At 61.6% G+C, this 18,633-nt stretch overlaps 1 protein-coding gene across 2 annotated transcripts; it reads left to right on the top strand.

Annotated features, from left to right (window-relative positions):
• Positions 1 to 5,658: 5,658 nt before the first annotated feature.
• Positions 5,659 to 17,493, top strand: BRPF1 (bromodomain and PHD finger containing 1). Of its 2 annotated transcripts, XM_038772624.1 has the most exons (14): positions 5,659 to 5,756; positions 7,905 to 8,537; positions 10,187 to 11,146; positions 11,481 to 11,637; positions 11,998 to 12,129; positions 12,480 to 12,608; positions 13,398 to 13,707; positions 14,131 to 14,445; positions 14,995 to 15,279; positions 15,616 to 15,763; positions 16,141 to 16,277; positions 16,371 to 16,489; positions 16,992 to 17,146; positions 17,278 to 17,493. In XM_038772624.1, exons 2-14 carry the CDS (start codon positions 7,915 to 7,917, stop codon positions 17,459 to 17,461), a joined length of 3,654 nt encoding a protein of 1,217 aa, XP_038628552.1. In that variant the 5' UTR covers positions 5,659 to 5,756; positions 7,905 to 7,914; the 3' UTR covers positions 17,462 to 17,493. The 2 variants fall into 2 exon arrangements, with proteins under 2 accessions (XP_038628552.1, XP_038628551.1); XM_038772623.1 differs by having other exon boundaries at positions 16,141 to 16,489.
• The last annotated feature ends 1,140 nt before the right edge of the window (positions 17,494 to 18,633 follow it).

Below are 18,633 nucleotides of genomic sequence, written 5' to 3'. Positions count from 1 at the left end.
GTATTTGTTAAGCACTTACTATGTGCAAAGCACCATTCTAAGCGCTGGGGGGACACAAGGTGATCAGGTTGCCCCTCGTGGGGCTCACAATCTTAATCCCCATTTTACAGATGGGGTAACGGAGGCCCAGAGAAGTTACGTGCCTTGCCCAAAGTCACACAGCCGACAAGTGGCACAGCCGGGATTAGAACCCATGACCTCTGACTCCCAAGCCCGGGCTCTCTCCACTGAGCCACGCTGCTTCCCATCAACGGGAAGCAGCCTGCCTGCCACCTCGTTGCGGGCAGGGAATGACTCACCCAAGGTCAGACAGCAGGCAAGTGGCAGAGCCGGAATTAGAACCCAGGGTCTCTGCTTCCCAGGCCCCCTCCCCTGCCTCCTAGGCTCGTGCTCCCGCTGTTTCCTTAGAGCTCCGCTCCTTTCCTTCCTCCTCCACTCTTTTCTGTGTCCCTCGGGCCCCCGGAGAACTTTGAGATGTTGCCTGCCTCTCCTCCTTGCTTCTTTTGCCTTTATTTGAGCCTGCAAAACCCCGGTGTTCTGCTCCCCAGCCCCAAGCAGACACCGACTTTCTTCTAACCCGTGTTCTTTCCGATTTTCATTGGCAGTCATTCGGACCACTCATTCCCTTGATCTGTGAGCACTGCCAACTGACTGATCCAAAACTGATCTGTGGGCCGATGAACGCGTTCTTTTCGATTCCAAAGGAGCAGCCTTCAGATGACCGTGCCCTGGTGAGACAGTCTGCCTCTGCCCGGGCAATTCTCCACCAACAATAACGCTAAGGTCGGGGTGATGGCCTTGAGGAAGCCCGGGTTGAGGACAACTCCCCGCTAGGCATAATTAAAAAATAATCATGGTATTTATTAAGCGCTTACTATGTGCCAGGCACGGTATGCTCCACGCGGGACAGAGACCGCGTGAAACCTGTCTAGCCTGTACCTACCCCAGTGTTTAGTACGGTGCCTGGCACGGGCTGGGGTGGATACATGCGAATCAGGTTGGACGCAGTCCCTGTCCCACGTGGGGCTAAGTCTCAGTCCCATTTTACAGATGAGGTGACTGAGGCCCAGAGAAGTGAAGTGACTTGCCCAAGGTCACGCGGCGGAGCGGGATTAGAACCCGTGACCTTCTCTCAGGCCGGCACTCTATCCGCTACGCCGTGCGGCTTCTGTGTCTGGCACCGCTCGTGCCACCCCTTTCCTCGGAGGCCACTCTGGCGCTTCAAGGCCCGGTTTGCTGAAAATGAAGAGCCTTTCTCAGATCGCAGCTCCGAGCACGCACAGGGAAGTCATGAGGAGCAGTGGGGCCCATCCCGTTGCGGGCCGGGAATGTGTCTACCAACTCTTGTTATGCTGTCCTCTTCCACGCACTCAGAAGATGCCACCAAAGTCTCATTATGCCGTCGATAATTCCCCTGCTGTTGGATCCCTGAGGCCAAGGAGCTAACTGTGGGCAATTTAACAGATGAAGAGGTGCTAACTGCCGGAGGGAGGGTAAATCTGGAAGAGGGAGACAAGTGACGATCTACAGACGATCTATAAATTAGAATTACTAAACTCTTAGTACAGTGCTCTGCACACAGTAACCGCTCAATAAATACGATTGATTGAATTACTGGAAAGAGCATGGGCCTGGAAATCAGAAGGATCTGAGCCTGAACAGATCCTGTCTCTGTTATGTGACCTTGGGCAAGTCCCTTAACTTCTCCGTGACCCGGTTACCTCATCTGTAAAATGGGGATTATGGGACTGTGTCCAACCTGATTAATTTGTATTAACTCTCTCTCTGTCTCTGCCTCTCTCTCTCTCTGTCTCTGTTTCCCTGTTTGTCTCTGTTTCTCTTTCTGTCTCTGCCTGTTTGTCTCTCTCTCTGTCTCTGTCTGCTTCTCTGCCCTCTCTCTCTCCATTTCTCTATTTCTTCCTCTCTTTCTCTGTCTCTGTTTCTCTGCCCCCTCTCTGTTTCTCCCTCTCTCTCTCCATTTCTCTATTTCTTCCTCTCTTTCTCTGTCTCTCTGTTTCTCTGCCCCCTCTCTGTTTCTCTCTCTCCATTTCTATTTCGTTAATATGTTTGGTTTTGTTCTCTGTCTCCCCCTTCTAGACTGTGAGCCCACTGTTGGGTAGGGACTGTCTCTATATGTTGCCAACTTGTACTTCCCAAGCGCTTAGTACAGTGCTCTGCACACAGTAAGTGCTCAATAAATACAATTGATTGATTGATTGATTGATTGGAGTGCTCTGCGCACGGGAAGCGCTCAATAAATACCGCTGATTGTTTGCTAGCGGAAAGAGCCCAGGCCCGGGAGTCAGACGGGAAAACCGACGTTGTCAGGATTGGTGATGTGAATAGGAATAATTGTGTTAAGCACTTACTCTGTGCCAAGCACTATACTAAGCGCTAGGAGAGGTACGTGGCTCAGTGGAAAGAGCACGGGCTTGGGAGTCGGAGGTCATGGGTGCCAGTTTCTGCTCCGCCACTTGTCTGCTGTGTGACCTTGGGCAAGTCGCTTCACTTCTCTGAGCCTCAGTTCCCTCATCCGGAAAACGTGAGCACCACGTGGGACAACCTGATCACTTTGTATCTACCTGCAGCGCTTAGAACAGTGCTCGGCACACAGTAAGCGCTTAACAAATACCATCATTATTATTACAAGGCTGGCCACAGTCCCTATCCCACAGGGGGCTCACAGTCTAAGGGGGAGGAGGGGCAGGTACTGACTCCCCGTTTTACAGACGAGGAAGCCGTAGAGAAGCAGCAGGATGAGGGAACTGAGGCACAGAAAAGTGAAGCGACTTGCCTGAGGTCACACAGCAGACAAGCGGCGGAGCCGGGATTAGAATAATAATAATTGTGATATTCGTTAAGTGCCTACTATGTGCCAGGATCTGTACTAAGCACTGGGGAGGATACAAGCAAATCGGGTTTGCCACAGTCCCTGTCCCACATGAGGCTCACATTGTTTTGTTGTCTGTCTCCCCCTTCTAGACTGTGAGCCCGCTGTTGGGTAGGGCCCGTCTCTATATGTTGTCAACTTGTACTTCCCAAGCGCTTAGTGCAGTGCTCTGCACACAGTAAGCGCTCAATAAGTACGACTGAGTGAATGAATGGCTCAGTGGAAAGAGTCCGGGCTTTGGAGTCAGAGGGCATGGTTTTGTTCTCTGTCTCCCCCTTTTAGACTGTGAGCCCACTGTTGGGTAGAGACTGTCTCTATATGTTGCCAATTTGTACTTCCCAAGCGCTTAGTACAGTGCTCTGCACATAGTAAGCGCTCAATAAATACGATCGATGATGATGATGGTGGGTTCAAGTCCCGGCTCCGCCAATTGTCAGCTGTGTGACTTTGGGCAAGTCATTTCACTTCTCTGGGCCTCAGTTCCCTCATCTGGAAAATGGTGATTAAGGCTGTGAGCTCCCCGTGGGACAACCTGATCACCTTGTAACCTCCCCAGCGCTTAGAACGGTGCTTTGCACATAGTAAGCACTTAATAAATGCCACTAAAAAAAACCACTGTACTCCCCAAGTGCTTTGGGCAAGTCACTTCACTTCTCGGGGCCTCAGTTCCCTCATCTGGAAAATGGGGATTAAGGCTGTGAGCTCCCCGTGGGACAACCTGATCACCTTGTAACCTCCCCAGCGCTTAGAACAGTGCTTTGCACGTAGTAAGCACTTAATAAATGCCACTAAAAAAAAAAAAACCTGTACTCCCCGAGCGCTCGGTCGAGTGCTCTGTGCTCAATAAGTACGATGGAATGGACGGTACGGATGAGGTTGAGTGCTCTGTACACAGTAAGCGCTCAATAAATACGATTGACTGATTGACTGAAGCGGCCAGCCCCGGGTTCGACGGCAGACAAGGGGCAGGGGCGGAACTAAAATTGGAGAAGCAGCGTGGCTCAGTGGAAAGAACCCGGGCTTTGGAGTCAGAGGTCACGGGTTCGAATCCCTGCTCCGCCAATTGTCAGCTGGGTGACTTGGGGCAAGTCGCTTCACTTCTCTGGGCCTCAGTTATCTGTAAAATGGGGATTAAGATTGTGAGCCCCCGTAGGATAACCTGATCCCCTTGTAACCTCCCCAGCGCTTTAAACGGTGCTTTGCACGTAGTAAGCACTTAATAAATGCCACTAAAAAAAAAAAAAAACTGTACTCCCTGAGCGCTCGGTCGAGTGCTCTGCGCTCAATAAATACGATCGAATGGACGGTACGGATGAGGTTGAGTGCTCTGCACACAGTAAGCGCTCAATAAATACGATTGATTGATTGATTGATTGATTGAAGCGGCCGGCCCCGGGTTCGACGGCAGACAAGGGGCAGGGGCGGAACTGGAGAAGCAGCGTGGCTCAGTGGAAAGAACCGGGGCTTTGGAGTCAGAGGTCACGGGTTCGAATCCCGGCTCCGCCAATTGTCAGCTGGGTGACTTGGGGCAAGTCGCTTCACTTCTCTGGGCCTCAGTTATCTCATCTGTAAAATGGGGATTAAGATTGTGAGCCCCCCGTGGGATAACCCGATCACCTTGTAACCTCCCCAGCGCTTAGAACGGTGCTTTGCACGGAGCAAGCACTTAATAAATGCCACTAAAAAGAAACAACTGTACTCCCTGAGCGCTCAGTCGAGTGCTCAGCGCTCAATAAATACGATGGAATGGACGGTACGGATGAGGTTGAGTGCTCTGCACACAGTAAGCGCTCAATAAATACGATTGATTGATTGATTGAAGCGGCCGGCCCCGGGTTCGACGGCAGACAAGGGGCAGGGGGCGGAACTGGAGAAGCAGCGTGGCTCAGTGGCAAGAGCCCGGGCTTTGGAGTCAGAGGTCACGGGTTCGAATCCCGCCTCCGCCAACTGTCAGCTGGGTGACTTGGGGCAAGTCGCTTCCCTGGGCCTCAGTGATCTCATCTGTAAAATGGGGATGAAGACTGTGAGCCCCCCGTGGGACACCCTGATCACCTTGTAACCTCCCCAGCGCTTAGAACGGTGCTCTGCACAGAGTAAGCGCTTAATAAATGCCATTATTATTAACTGGCACCCCGGTCGTCTGGCTCCCAGGCACCTTTCAAGCTGCTCCTCCGCCGAAGGGGACGAGGGGAAGAAGTGTTTCCTTCCGTGGGCTTTTCTTTCCGCGCCCCGCCCCGCCGGCCGCTTTGACCTCCCGCCCGGTCCGGCTCGTTGGCGGCGTCCCTCCTCCCTCCCTCCCGTCCATCAACCCGCCTCCCCTTCCCCCGTCGCCTTCCCTTTCCGGGGCCCGGTTGGGGCCTTTCCGCAGGTCTGGACCCCGCCCAAGCTCCGGGGAGAGCGGCCCCACCACGGGGGCCCCGGCGGCCGGCCGAGCCCGGGAGGCCCCGCCCCACACCTAGCGGCGCGATTGACGCTCGCAGATTCCCGGTCAACGGTCAGGACGCTCCAAAGGACGCCGCAAAGAGAGCCCGGCCGCCGGGGGAGCGGCCCCGGTCTCGGGGCGCTGCGGGCCGGCCCCGGGGGCCGGGGGCCGGCGGGAAACAGGGCTCCGAGCTCGGGGACTGTGACGAAAGTGCGGCTGGCCGAGGGCCCGGAGCCAGGTTTACTTGGCGCCGCCGCTGCTGCCGCCGCCGCCGCCGCCGCCGCCGTTTCTCCTCAGGAGCCTCTATTGTTCCGGCGGCGGCGGCGCGGGCGGACCGAGTCCCCGGGCCGGGCGGGAGCCACGGGGCCCCGCGCGGTCCCTCCAGCGCTTCGGGCCCGGGCCGGGACCCGGCCGCCGGCGATGACCCCGGACTTGAGGCGGTCGGTGAGTGGGCCTCACTAGGGCAGCCCGGAGCGGCGGCGACGGAGGGCGGGCTCGGCGACCCCTGCTCGGAAGGGTTCGGGTTGGGGACGGACGGGGCGCGGGGGGGGGGGGGGGGCATTTTTCTCGGCCTCGGCTCGAGTGGCCCGGGCGAGAGCTTTGAGCAAAGGGCTCGCCCGCCCCGTCTCCCCGGGCGCCGCGCCGTGATCCGAAAGGCGGCTCGTCTCGTTGGGAGAAAGGGCCGGCCGGGCCGCGCAACTTCCGCGATGATTCTCCGCTTCCTTGGCTTGCCGATCGCTCCGCCCCCCGGCTGCTCCATTGGGGGGTTAGGGAGCGGGGGGTATTGTCTCGCCCGGAATCTCCCCGGGGCTTAATACGGGATCCTGCGCGCAGTGGGAGATCAATAAGTAGCACGGATCCATCCGGGGGTTGCCCGGTAAACACAGCCGCGGCCCACCGACGACCTGAGCCCCACGAGCTACGGGAGGCGAACTCCCGGAGGGGATCGTGTCTTCGAAGAGGAGCATCTCGGCCTAGTGGAAAGAGTAGCGGGGGTCTAACGAGCCCCAGCACTGGTGTGGGCCTGCCGGGTGACGGGGCCTCAGTTTCCCTATCCGTAAACGACCTGCCTCCCCCACCACTGCGAGCCCGTGTGGGATTTTCCTGTAGCTCTCCCGGTGTCCAGCACGGTGCCTGGCACTTGGGAAGCACCGGATAAATTCCACGCCCAACTGGAGACGCGGGAGCTCCGCGGGCTTGGGCTACAGCCGCTGTGACGGGTTGCTGGTCGGTACTGGTGAACCGGGTCCTTCTCTTCGAGAGGGGCACCGCAGGGAGGGGTGGCAGGTGCTCAGAATTACCGTCCGAGCCATAGAAAAGAGGAGCTTTTGTTTTTAAAACAAAAAAGGAGCCGTAACCTGACAGGAAGTGACTGCGACCGTGTTGAATTTGTGGTCTAGCCTGCCCTTACTCAGTAGAGGCCAGAATAACTTGGGTCTGTGACAACTCGTCCTGCTTGCTTGGGGGGTGGAGGCGGACGAGGGACGGTGACGACAGCCCAGCCTCCGGTCGGCCCCTGGCATCAGGGAACTAGGGGTGGTGCTGCCTAGAGGGTGTAGACCCCAGGGGTTTGGGAGCACGGGTGCGGTAGGGTGGCTCTGCTCTTTAGCTCGAGTGTGGGTCACTTTCCCTGGAGCCACCGGCCCCGGGGGGGAGGAGGAAAGGAAGGGGGGCTGGGGGAAACTCCCGCCAAGGAAGGGTGGTGGGACTCTTTGTTTTCAGTGGCAGAACCCAGGCTCCAATGCCAGTCCACCTCCCAGTCCCAGTTAAATCTCCGAACGGTAAAATTCGCTTCTTCCCAGCACTGTGCAATGTCGGGGTCACTGTTGTTCTGGGAATCGGCCCGGACTGAACACCTAGCCGGCCTTCAAGCTGGGGGTATTAATGTCTGTGCCGCAACCGCTCACTGTTAGCCTCTGAGCAAGTCATCTCCTTCTCTGGGCTCCACCTTCCCCTTCCGGAAAGGGTATGGGAGATTCTCGGCCCATTCTCCGGCAAGCCGCGTGGACAAACGGCCGGTGGCTAGATGAAGCGATAATAATAATAACGTCGGGACTTGTTAAGCGCCTACTACGTGCCAAGCACTGTTCTAAGCGCTGCGGTGGAAACAAGGTAATCAGGTTGCCCCACGTGGGGATCACAGTCTTCATCCCCATTTTGCAGATGAGGTGACTGAGGCCCAGAGAAGTGAAGTGATTTGCCCGAGGTCACGCAGCTGATAAGTCGCGGAGCCGGGATTGGAACCCACGACCTCTGACTCCCAAGCCCGGGCTCTTGCCACTTAGCCCCGCTGCTTCTTGGCAGGGAGCTCGGGGGGCTTGGCATGCCCCATGGGGGGTGGGGGGGGGGGGCTTGGCTTGCCGATCTCAGCTCCCGAAGCCGCGGGGGGCGGGAAACCCGTGGAGACAGTCGGCGATGGCGATGGCCTTCAGTGGGGATCTGTCCGGGAAGAGCTCCCGAAGGCTCGGGGAAGAGGGGGTGGCTGGAAACTGAGGCCAGGGGAGGCTTGGCCCCAACTGTCCCGCGTTGAGGCTTCCGATCCCCGTGGTGAAGCCGGGACACCTGCCCTAACGGCTGCTCTTTGAGTTCCAGATGTGACAGGATGGGGGTGGACTTTGACGTGAAGACTTTTTGCCACAACCTGCGGGCCACCAAGCCCCCCTATGAGTGCCCGGTGGAGACCTGCCGCAAAATCTACAAGAGTTACAGTGGCATCGAGTATCACCTCTACCACTACGACCATGACAACCCACCCCCACCCCAACAGACGCCCATCCGGAAGCACAAGAAGAAGGGCCGCCAGTCGCGCTCGGCCAACAAACAGTCGCCCAGCCCCTCGGAGATCTCGCAGTCCCCGGGCCACGAGGTGATGACCTACGCCCAGGCTCAGCGCATGGTGGAGGTGGACTTGCACGGCCGGGTGCACCGCATCAGCATCTTCGACAACCTGGATGTGGTGTCGGAGGACGAGGAGGCGCCCGAGGAGGCGCCCGAGAACGGCAGCAACAAGGAGAACACCGAGACCCCCACGGCCACCCCCAAGGCGGGCAAGCACAAGAACAAGGAGAAGCGCAAGGACTCTAACCACCACCACCATCACCACCACCACCACCACCACCACCACAGTGCTTCAGCTGGCACTACCCCAAAGCTCCCCGAGGTGGTGTACCGGGAGCTAGAGCAGGACACTCCAGACGCCCCACCGCGTCCGACCTCTTACTATCGGTAAGGCTAGGCCTGCTTCGATCAGTCCGTCGGCCCGTGGTGTTTGTTGAGCCCTTACTGCGTGCAGAGCACTGGACTGAGCACGTGGGAGGGAGAGCGCAGTTACCACGGAGTTGGTAGGCGCCCGTCCCCCTACCCACAACGAGCTCCAGTCTAGACGGGGGAGACCGACGTTAATGGAAAACCCAAAAAGCATGGCTACGTAGGCGCTCCCCTCCCCCGGCCACCTCCCTCATCCCTCGATCTCGCGATACTCCTACGGTTGAGTGGGCTGGGAGCGTCTCGCCTGCGGCCTGGATCCACAAGGAAGGACGGAAAGGGGCTTGGGGGAAGAGGCGAGACCCGAGGGGATGGCGTGTTGGTCGGCCTCAGTTCCGGCCCAGCGAGTATCCGTCGGCACGCGCCGAGCCAGGGTGCGGGACCCGGTTCTCGCGGGCCTCGGTTGCCGTTCGCTTGGGGGCCTTCCTCCCCGGGTGCCTGTTGCCTTCGATACCTTTCCCGGTTGGGTTTTTTTCCCTCCCCGGTTCTCACCTTCCTCCTTCCCTTTCTGGCTCTCCCGGCCTTCTCGTTCTACTCCCCCTCCCCCCCGCCCTCAGAGACCGTCATCCCCCTCTCCCTCCCTTCCACATCCCTTTCAAGGCCGGGTGACTGGCTGCAGCCTTCCACACGGTGGGAGAAACAGGATTGCACGGCCCCCGCCCAGGTTCCGCTGCCCAGGCTCCTCTTCGTTGTCTTTTGACCCTCAGAGCCTCAGGAGCTGAGGCAGAGCTCAGGACCCGGTCCCGTAATTTGCGGCTAGGGAGCCTCGTTCTGGGCCGGGACCTCTGGGGCGAGTAGCCGAAGAGGAGGAGGAGGTGGTGGGAGGTTTGCTCCGGGTCGGCGCATCTGGTCGTTCCCGTTCTACAACTTCCTTCTGGCCCGACGCAGCAACCGGTTGGCCCTCCTTACTGACTGGATTGGATCGGGAACGCAGGTGCCACCAACTTCCCCGACCCAGTGGGTATTTTGCAGTAGCTCTTTCAATAAATGGTGGCATTCGTTAAGGGCCGACTGTGGGCCAAGCGCCGTCCCGAGCGCCGGGGTAGGTGCCAGGTGATCAGGTGGGACACAGTCCCCGTCCCACGTGGGGCTCACGGTCTTCCTCGCCGGTTTGCAGGTGAGGTAACTGAGGCACAGAGAAGTTAAGTGACTTGACCGAGCTCCCACAGCAGACCAGCGCCGACTGTGGGCCAAGCGCTGTAATCCACACTGGGGGGCTGGAAGGAGGAGGAGGAGGAGGGAGACCGGACATATTGCCCTCCGTTTTACAGGGGAGGAAACCAGGGCCCAGAGGAGTGAAGCGACTGGCCCAAGGTCACACGGCAGGCACGCGGTGGAGCCGGGATTAGAACCGAGGTCCCCTGGCTCCCAGGCCCGTGATCTTTCCACCAGGCCGCGCCGCTGCCTCTCTCCTCTCCCCACCCCCCCCCGCCCCCGGCCCCGTGCAAAAAAAAAAACAAAAAAAAAACCCCAACCAGAAAACCGAACCCAGCCCGCGGCCTCCCCGTCTTCGGCGGCGTTTCCCTTCCTCGGGGACTGAGAGGAAAACTCCCAGTTCCAGTCCCGGGGAGGCGGGGGCGGCCACGGAATGGCACCATGCTGCCTTGCAGGTATATTGAGAAGTCGGCCGAGGAGCTGGATGAGGAAGTGGAGTACGACATGGACGAGGAGGACTACATCTGGCTGGACATCATGAACGAGCGTCGGAAGACCGAAGGGGTGAGTCCCATCCCCCAGGAGGTCTTCGAGTACCTGATGGACCGGCTGGAGAAGGAGTCGTACTTCGAGAGCCACAACAAAGGGGACCCGAGCACCCTGGTGGACGAAGACGCCGTGTGCTGCATCTGCAACGACGGCGAGTGCCAGAACAGCAACGTCATCCTCTTCTGCGACATGTGCAACCTGGCCGTTCACCAGGAGTGCTACGGCGTCCCTTACATCCCCGAGGGCCAGTGGCTCTGCCGCCGCTGCCTGCAGTCTCCTTCGCGGGCCGTGGACTGCGCCCTCTGCCCCAACAAAGGGGGCGCCTTCAAGCAGACCGACGACGGGCGCTGGGCCCACGTGGTCTGTGCCCTGTGGATCCCCGAGGTCTGCTTTGCCAACACGGTGTTCCTGGAGCCCATCGACAGCATCGAGCACATCCCTCCCGCCCGCTGGAAACTGACCTGCTACATCTGTAAGCAGCGGGGTTCGGGGGCCTGCATCCAGTGCCACAAGGCCAACTGCTACACTGCCTTCCACGTGACCTGTGCCCAGCAGGCCGGCCTCTACATGAAGATGGAGCCCGTCCGAGAAACCGGCGCCAACGGCACCTCCTTCAGCGTGCGGAAGACCGCCTACTGTGACATCCACACCCCGCCAGGCTCCGTGCGCCGCCTGCCCGCCCTCTCCCACAGCGAGGGAGAGGAGGAGGAAGAGGAGGAGGAGGAGGAGGGCAAGGGCTGGAGCTCGGAGAAGGTGAAGAAGGCCAAGGCCAAGTCGAGGATCAAAATGAAGAAAGCCCGGAAGATCCTGGCCGAAAAGCGAGCCGCGGCCCCCGTGGTGTCGGTGCCCTGCATCCCCCCTCACAGGTGAGGCCTGTGTCCTCAGCCGGTCCCTCGGGCCCCCTGCCCGGCCCCTGGCCTGGCCTGGCTCGGGGCCGCGGGGCGGAGGCCGGCTCCCCGCCGGCCGGGGCCCCGGGAGAAGGGTCCCTTTGGACTCCGGGAGGTGACGGCGACCGGCCCCGAGGAAGACGGGGGCCTCTCTCCCTTGCTCTTCCCTCCCTGCCCCCCCGAGAGGGCTTACGGCCCGGGGATACTGCTGGCAGGTGAGGGTCGGGGCCCTCTAGGCGGGGCTTCTGGTGGAAAGTGGGGCTTGTCTGACACTGGTGGGGGGCGGTGGGGGTGGCGGTGTCCCTGTCCTCAGGCTCAGCAAGATCACCAACCGCTTAACTATCCAGAGGAAGAGCCAGTTCATGCAGCGGCTCCACAGTTACTGGACGCTGAAGCGGCAGTCCCGGAACGGGGTGCCCCTGTTGCGCCGCCTACAGACCCACCTCCAATCCCAGAGGAACTGCGACCAGGTTGGGCACGGCAGCTGCCTTGGCAGGGACAGAAGCGGGACCCCAGAATCTCTGGGCTGGGGGTGCCTGGGGTGGTTGAAGTTGGGTCTTGTTCAGTTAAGACCAGAATAGGGTGGGCAGCAGTTCCAAGGCACTTGAAGGACGTGAAACCCGGACGAGAGTTAATCCTCGGTCCCTCCCCGCTTTGCTGGCCCGGGCTCCGATTTCCTCCTCCCCTCAGTACCTTACAGTCTCGCCAGGCCGAGGGAGGCCGCCTAATCTTCCCCCTGTCTCTCTCCCTCCCTCTCTCTCTCCCTCTCCACGCTCGTTGCACGTCCTCGCTCTCCTACCCATCCTGTGGTTTCTCCGTTGCTTCTCCAGCGTGATTCCGAGGACAAGAACTGGGCCTTGAAAGAACAGCTGAAATCATGGCAGCGCCTCCGTCACGACCTGGAGCGAGCCCGGCTGCTGGTGGAACTTATCCGCAAGCGGGAGAAACTCAAGAGAGAGACGGTAACTGCCGACCAGCCCCCTTGGGCTCTCTCGCCGCTCCGGGTCCGGCCTGGGCCGGTCTCCACTCTCGGTGCCCCGGGGCCGGGTCCGTTCGATTACCGCCCTCCGGGTTCAGGGTTCGAGCCAGGCCCCCGTAGGAGCCGGTGAGCCGTGTCTGATCGGCTCTGTGGGCCCGGCGGGGGGAGGGGCATCGACAGGCTCAGGCCAGCTCCAGGGTGCTCCTCCACCCTGAAATCTCCAAGTCGCCTGCCAGCCCCCGAGCTCCTGGATCCTGCGGGGTGGGGGGGAACTGCCCTATCGAGTAGTAGGACCGTAGGGGGGTCCGGCTGATTGGGGGCCCTTGGTTTCAGATTAAGGTGCAGCAGGTGGCCCTGGAGATGCAGCTGACTCCCTTCCTCATCCTCCTTCGCAAGACCCTGGAGCAGCTCCAGGAGAAGGACACAGGCAGCATCTTCAGCGAGCCAGTCCCTCTGTCTGAGGTAACAGGAATCTACGAAGTAAGAACCCCCTCCCCCCCCCCGTTTCTCCCTGAGCTCGAATCCAATCCCCACTCAGTTCAGCGTCGGCCCGGCACCCCCGTCACGTAAAGGAGCGGTATCTCGGCGGTCTCCTGGGGCAGGATCGAGCACCGGCCCGGGGCCCTGTCCTCCCGGGAGCAGCGGAGGAAGGGCTGATTGGGCCGTGGGGGCGGTGGCCCGCTGGAGCTGAGAGGTTCAGCTGGTTCCCTCTCATTCCTACCACGCTCTGCTTTAGTCAGTTGATCAAGCGTAGTGGGGCGGTGGGCCCCTTAGGGACCCTGCCCCAGGCCTCCGCAAGTTCTGGAGCCGTTTGCTCAGGGTCACGGTTTCTCTAAGCGCTCAAGAACAGGGTGAGTGAGGATCTAGTCCTGCCCAATGGCGGCTCGAGGGCCCGGGAATAGCAAGGATTCCAAGGAGGGGGCAAATTCTACAGGGGCAGCGGTGGCTTGGCAGTCGGGAGCGGCTCGGCGTCGCTCTCTCTCCGGGGGCTGGGACCCGGGGAGGACGACCCCCTTCCGTGCCACTACGAAGGCCCGGCTTCCCGACCTCCGCCGTCTCGACGTCCGCCTTCCCCCAAAGGGCCTGGCGAAGGGCGTCGAGACGGGTGCCCGGGCCTCCCGGTCCAGTCTGAGGAGCCCCTCGTCCGGGACCCAGCAGGGAAGCCGGTTCCGCCGACAACTGTCTTCTTGGAGCAGGGACCCAGGCGCCGTGACCTGGTCGCTCGGCGCCCACCTGGCCCTTCCCCCACAGGTTCCCGACTACCTCGACCACATCAAGAAGCCAATGGACTTTTACACCATGAAGCAGAACCTGGAGGCTTATCGCTACCTGAACTTTGATGAGTTTGAGGAGGACTTTAACCTGATCGTCAGCAACTGCCTCAAGTACAATGCCAAGGACACCATCTTCTATCGGGCGGCGGTGCGGTTGCGGGAGCAGGGGGGAGCCGTGCTGCGCCAGGCCCGCCGCCAGGCTGACAAGATGGGCATTGACTTCGAGACGGGCATGCACTTCCCCCACTGCCTTCCCGGCGACGAGGCCCTGCTCCACGCCGAGGACGGTGGGTGATGTGCCGTGTTCCCCACACGTAGGCCCGGCTGTTGCTAGGTGTGCGCTCCCTGACCTTCCCGCTCCAGGGGCAGCCGCGCCGACTGGGGAGGGGCTTCCCGGGAATGCCCCCTCAGAGATCAGTGCTCGCTCTGCTGGTGGTGGCTGGCCCCGTCTAGCCCAGAGCTGACGTTTCCCTGGCCACCGCCCCTTGGTGGGTCTGCCCGCGGGGGGAGGTCGGAGTGCTGCGGCGGGGGCCGGGGGGCAGGGGGAAGGTAGGAGGCAGGGCGGAGGGCGGGCTTGGCTTCGGTCTCGTCGCCCTGGGGTTATGGAGTCTTTTGAGGGCTGTCCCCCGGCCCTGACCTCCCACCTCCCCCCACCCCGCTCCCCCTCCCCACCCGAACCCTCACCCCGCCCCTCCCCCCCACCCCCCCAGAGGAAGAGCGGCTGCTGCTGTCGGAGAACCAGAAACACCTCCCGCTGGAGGAGCAGCTGAAGCTCCTGCTGGAGCGGCTGGACGAGGTGAACACCGGCAAACAGAGCGTCAGCCGCTCTCGCCACGCCAAGATGATCAAGAAAGAGATGACCATGCTGCGCAGGAAGCTAGCCCACCAGCGGGAGGCCAGCCGGGACGGGCTGGAGCGGCATGGCTCAGCGGGGAGGGGCACCCTGCAGTATCACACCCCCTGCGAAAAGGATGGCCAGACGGACAGTGCAGCAGAGGAGAGCAGCAGCCAGGAGACGGGCAAAGGTCTGGGGGTCCGCGGGGCTGGGGCCTGGGCGCTGGCCTCCGAGCCACGAGGCGGGGGCCGGCCGGCCGGTTCCCCGGCGGCCCCTGGGCTCCGGAGCGAGCGGAGACTCTGGCTCTGTTACCTGCTGGCGGCGGCTTCTCCTCTGAAGGGAGCCGGAGCCCCCCGGCTCGGGCGCAGCAGCCCCAGGCCCCGCAGGAGGGCCTCCCACACCTACCCCACTCTCCGGGGCCTGCCAGGTGCCCCCTCTGACTGCCTGCAGCTGCAGGAGGGCAACGCTCCCTCGAGTAGCAGGGCTCCCGCACGGCTCTCGGCGGGGCCGGGCGAGAAGCAGCCAGCCCGAGGCTCTCCTCTTCTACCCCCCGCCACCCAAAAAGCAGGGATTGTGGAGGGGGAATCCCTCTCCTACCCCAGGGACTTCCTTCTCTTCCTGGGTCCTGGTCTGGGGCCCCCTGCTCCTCCCTTCCCTCTCTCCTCCCCCCGGCTTCCAGAAGCAGGAACCGTGCCGTCGCACACGCCGCAACCCACGCTCCTTTCTGTCTCCCCTCCAGGGCTGGGTCCCAATTCATCGTCAACTCCGGCGCATGAGGTCGGCAGAAGGACCTCGGTCCTGTTTTCCAAGAAAAACCCCAAGACGGCTGGACCTCCCAAGCGTCCAGGACGGCCCCCCAAGAACCGGGATGGCCAGCTCGCCCCCGGCCACGGAAACAGCCCCGTGGGGCCCCCCCAGCTCCCCGTCATGGGGTCCCAGCGGCAGCGTAAGAGGGGGAGGAGCCCCCGGCCCAGTTCAAGCTCTGACAGTGACAGCGACAAGTCCACCGAGGACCCCCCAATGGGTGAGCCCTGACCACATTGCCCCCTCCACGTGGCGTCGGCAGTCCGGGTTTCTCTGGGAGGCGGTCCCAGCCCTCCGGCCCTTGCCGTCCCCGTTCGTGGGTCCTCCTTTCCCCCTGCCCCGTCTAGGGGCAGCGGAGCGTTTGCTCTCCCAACTTATTTCTGTCCAGAGGAGACATGAAAGAAGGAAAGGCTTTAGGGTGGCTGCTCCTGCTGCCGCCTGGAAAAACACCTGGCCAGGACAGAGGGCGGGGACGGGCCCAGAGCTGCTCGTTCCCCTCCCTGAGCTCATCTTCTGTGGACACCCCTTCCCCCCCCACCGGCCCCCCACCCTGTAGACTTACCGGCCAACGGATTCAGCACGGGGAACCAGCCTGTGAAGAAGAGTTTCCTGGTGTACCGCAATGACTGCAGCTTGCCCCGCAGCAGCTCCGACTCCGAGTCCAGCAGCAGCAGTAGCAGCAGCGCCGCCTCGGACCGCACCAGGTGGGCAAGGCCCCCCCGAGGCTCGGGGAGGCTAGCCGCGTGGGGCGGAAGCTGAGGTCACGGGCAGTCTGTGGGGCGCTGCAGGGGTGGGGCGAGGACTGGGGCCGCCGCCCCTGGGCTCCACTAGCGGAGACTCCGGTCGGACAGAGGGGCGAGTGCTGTCCCTGGGCTTGGCTCTCCGCTGACGTGACCAGTGGTGCCAAGCCGCTCTCCCGGATCCAGGGGGTGGCGGGGGAGGAGAGGGAGAGGTGGAAGAGAGCGAGGACTCTCGAGGACCCGGGCCGCACCGTTTACCGCGTCCCCTCTCCCGAGACGGTCCCAGGACGGGGGTGAGTCCTCCCGGCGGCAGGGCTGAATTCCCACCCGTGTCTCCACAGCACCACACCCTCCAAGCAGGGCCGGGGCAAACCCTCCTTCTCCCGGGGGACTTTCCCAGAGGACAGCAGCGAGGACACCTCGGGCACAGAGAATGAATCTTACTCTGTAGGCGCTGGGCGCGGAGTGGGGCACAGCAGTAAGTATCGAGCCTGGGTACGGGGGGGCCCGGGGAGGCCCGGGCCTCGCCCGGGGCCCCTGGCTCCCGACTCCTTCGGCTCTTTCCCCGCAGTGGTGAGAAAAAGTCTGGGCCGGGGCGCTGGCTGGCTGTCGGAGGATGAGGACTCCCCGCTGGATGCCCTGGACCTGGTGTGGGCGAAGTGTCGGGGATACCCCTCGTACCCAGCGCTGGTAGGGCCTTGCTCCTCCCGCCTCTGTCCGCACCTCCCGTCCCCGCCCCAAACCAGCCCCGGCTGCGGGGGCAGGCAATTGGCCCAGAATCCAAACCTGAGGTTAACAGACAAGGTCTGCTCCTCGGGGCCAGAGGGGGCCTGGTCAGTGCGAGGGCTTCTCAACAGACAGAAAGACCAATGGACAGACACGGTCCCCGGACCAGCCTCCTCGATCTTAATGTGGTGTCCATTTCCACCCTTAAGCATCACCACCTAAGAGGCCCCAACGGTTCGCTCTCTTTGGCTCTCCTGCTCCCTCCCAGCAGTCCAAGCTGCCCAGCCAGGCGGTTGCAGGGGGCAGGACCCGGCCCCCGCCTGTGTGTGTTGCCAGTGGGCCTCACAGTCACGCAGGTGGTACCTGTGATCAGGGAGTTCTCCTTGGCTGCAGAGTACAGTCGGATGCCTGAGTCCTGGGCGGGGGTTCGGGGGAAACCGGGCTGAGCTGTGCCCCAATCTGTCAGATCATTGACCCGAAGATGCCGCGGGAGGGCATGTTCCATCACGGGGTGCCTATCCCGGTGCCCCCACTGGAGGTGTTGAAGCTCGGGGAACAGATGACCCAGGAAGCCCGGGAGCACCTCTACCTCGTCCTCTTCTTTGACAACAAGCGAACCTGGTAAGAGGGCAGAGAGAGAGTGGGGGTCACGGCCGGGGGAGGAAGGCGGGCGGGCCGGGCCTCCCCCTGAGGCTCCGCCCCGCCGCCTCTCCCTCGTCTCCCAGTGAGCGTCTCTCCGTCCCTCTCCGTAGGCAGTGGCTCCCCCGGACCAAGCTGGTACCGCTGGGTGTGAACCAGGACTTGGACAAAGAGAAGATGCTGGAAGGCCGCAAGTCCAACATCCGCAAATCAGTGCAAATCGCCTACCACCGGGCCCTGCAGCACCGCAGCAAGGTCCAAGGCGAGCAGAGCAGTGAGACGAGTGATAGTGACTAACTAGTGCTGCCAGGTGCAGCGTGCCGTCCCCCCGCCCCCCCCCCCCCCCCCCACCGCGCGCCCCTCCACACTCCCTCCCTCCCCTCCCCATTTCAGGACTGCGCTCTCAGCCTCAACACTGACTCATCGCTGGCCTCAGCCAGTCTCAGGGGAAGCTGGGCAGGGAGCCCTGCTCTGGGTGCAGCTGGACTGTACGGGACACTCCATAGGACTCAGGGCCCAGAGCAGCCCCTGACAGGGGAGAGGGGCCCCTCCCCGGAAGGGGCCGGGGAGGGTGTCTCCTGGCCCCGCAGCGGGTGCAGGCGGGCCCTGACCGGGGACCACTTTCCCCGGGCCCAACTCGCCCCGCGGGGAGATTCGCGACGGGCATTGCAGTCGCTGTTTTAGGCGTCTAGTGGCTTGATGCACCGGCAGGTGAGGCAAATCACTAGATCCCGGCCCTTAGCGGGCTTTTTTAATCGTCACCAGGCCTTGCATAGGAACGCCGCCCTCGGTGGCTGTATATACTGTAACTAGTGGAGAATTTAAATTATTCTCATTTGTAACCGCGTTTCCGCGTCGCATAAGGATCATTTGGTACTAAACAGAGTCTGGGGCCTGTCCCCATTCCCTCCTCCTTCCCCATAGCCCCTACCCCTCAAAATGATTTGTATTTATTGAGGAGGAAGGAAATATATTGATTCTTAGAGAATAAAGTCTATTTGGAATCAGTGGATCCTGCCTTGGCTGGAAGAGTGGAAAATGGACTTAAGTGGCCACTTTCCACCCCAGGCTCACATTCTGTAATCCGGCCACAGAGGCACCAATGCCTTGTGGGGGTGACGGGGGCTGGCCGAAAGCTGGAGCGGCAAGTGGGATCCAGGCCCCAGGTCTCTCCTAACCGTAGCCTTTGGCAGGGAACGATTGCTTACCCTGGGTGCCTGTCTGCACGTTTTCCTCCCCCCCCCCCCACCCCCCGCGACTGTCTGCTCTCTCCTATCCTAGTGTGTCTCTGTCCCCCTCCTTGGCTCCCACAGCCCACGTAGTAGGACCAGGAGGAAGAACGGTCTGTGTGGAGCACTTTCTGTGAGCCGAGCACCGGCCTAAGCACTAGGGTGAATAGAAAATGAACTCGGTCACGGTCCCGGTTCCAGAAGGGGCTTACGACGTACCTGGTGAGGTGGGGGAGCGTA

This window comes from Tachyglossus aculeatus, chromosome X1 (assembly GCF_015852505.1).
Source record: "Tachyglossus aculeatus isolate mTacAcu1 chromosome X1, mTacAcu1.pri, whole genome shotgun sequence".
Classification (NCBI taxonomy): Eukaryota; Metazoa; Chordata; class Mammalia; order Monotremata; family Tachyglossidae; genus Tachyglossus; species Tachyglossus aculeatus.
This window is presented reverse-complemented; position numbering and strand designations above follow the sequence as displayed.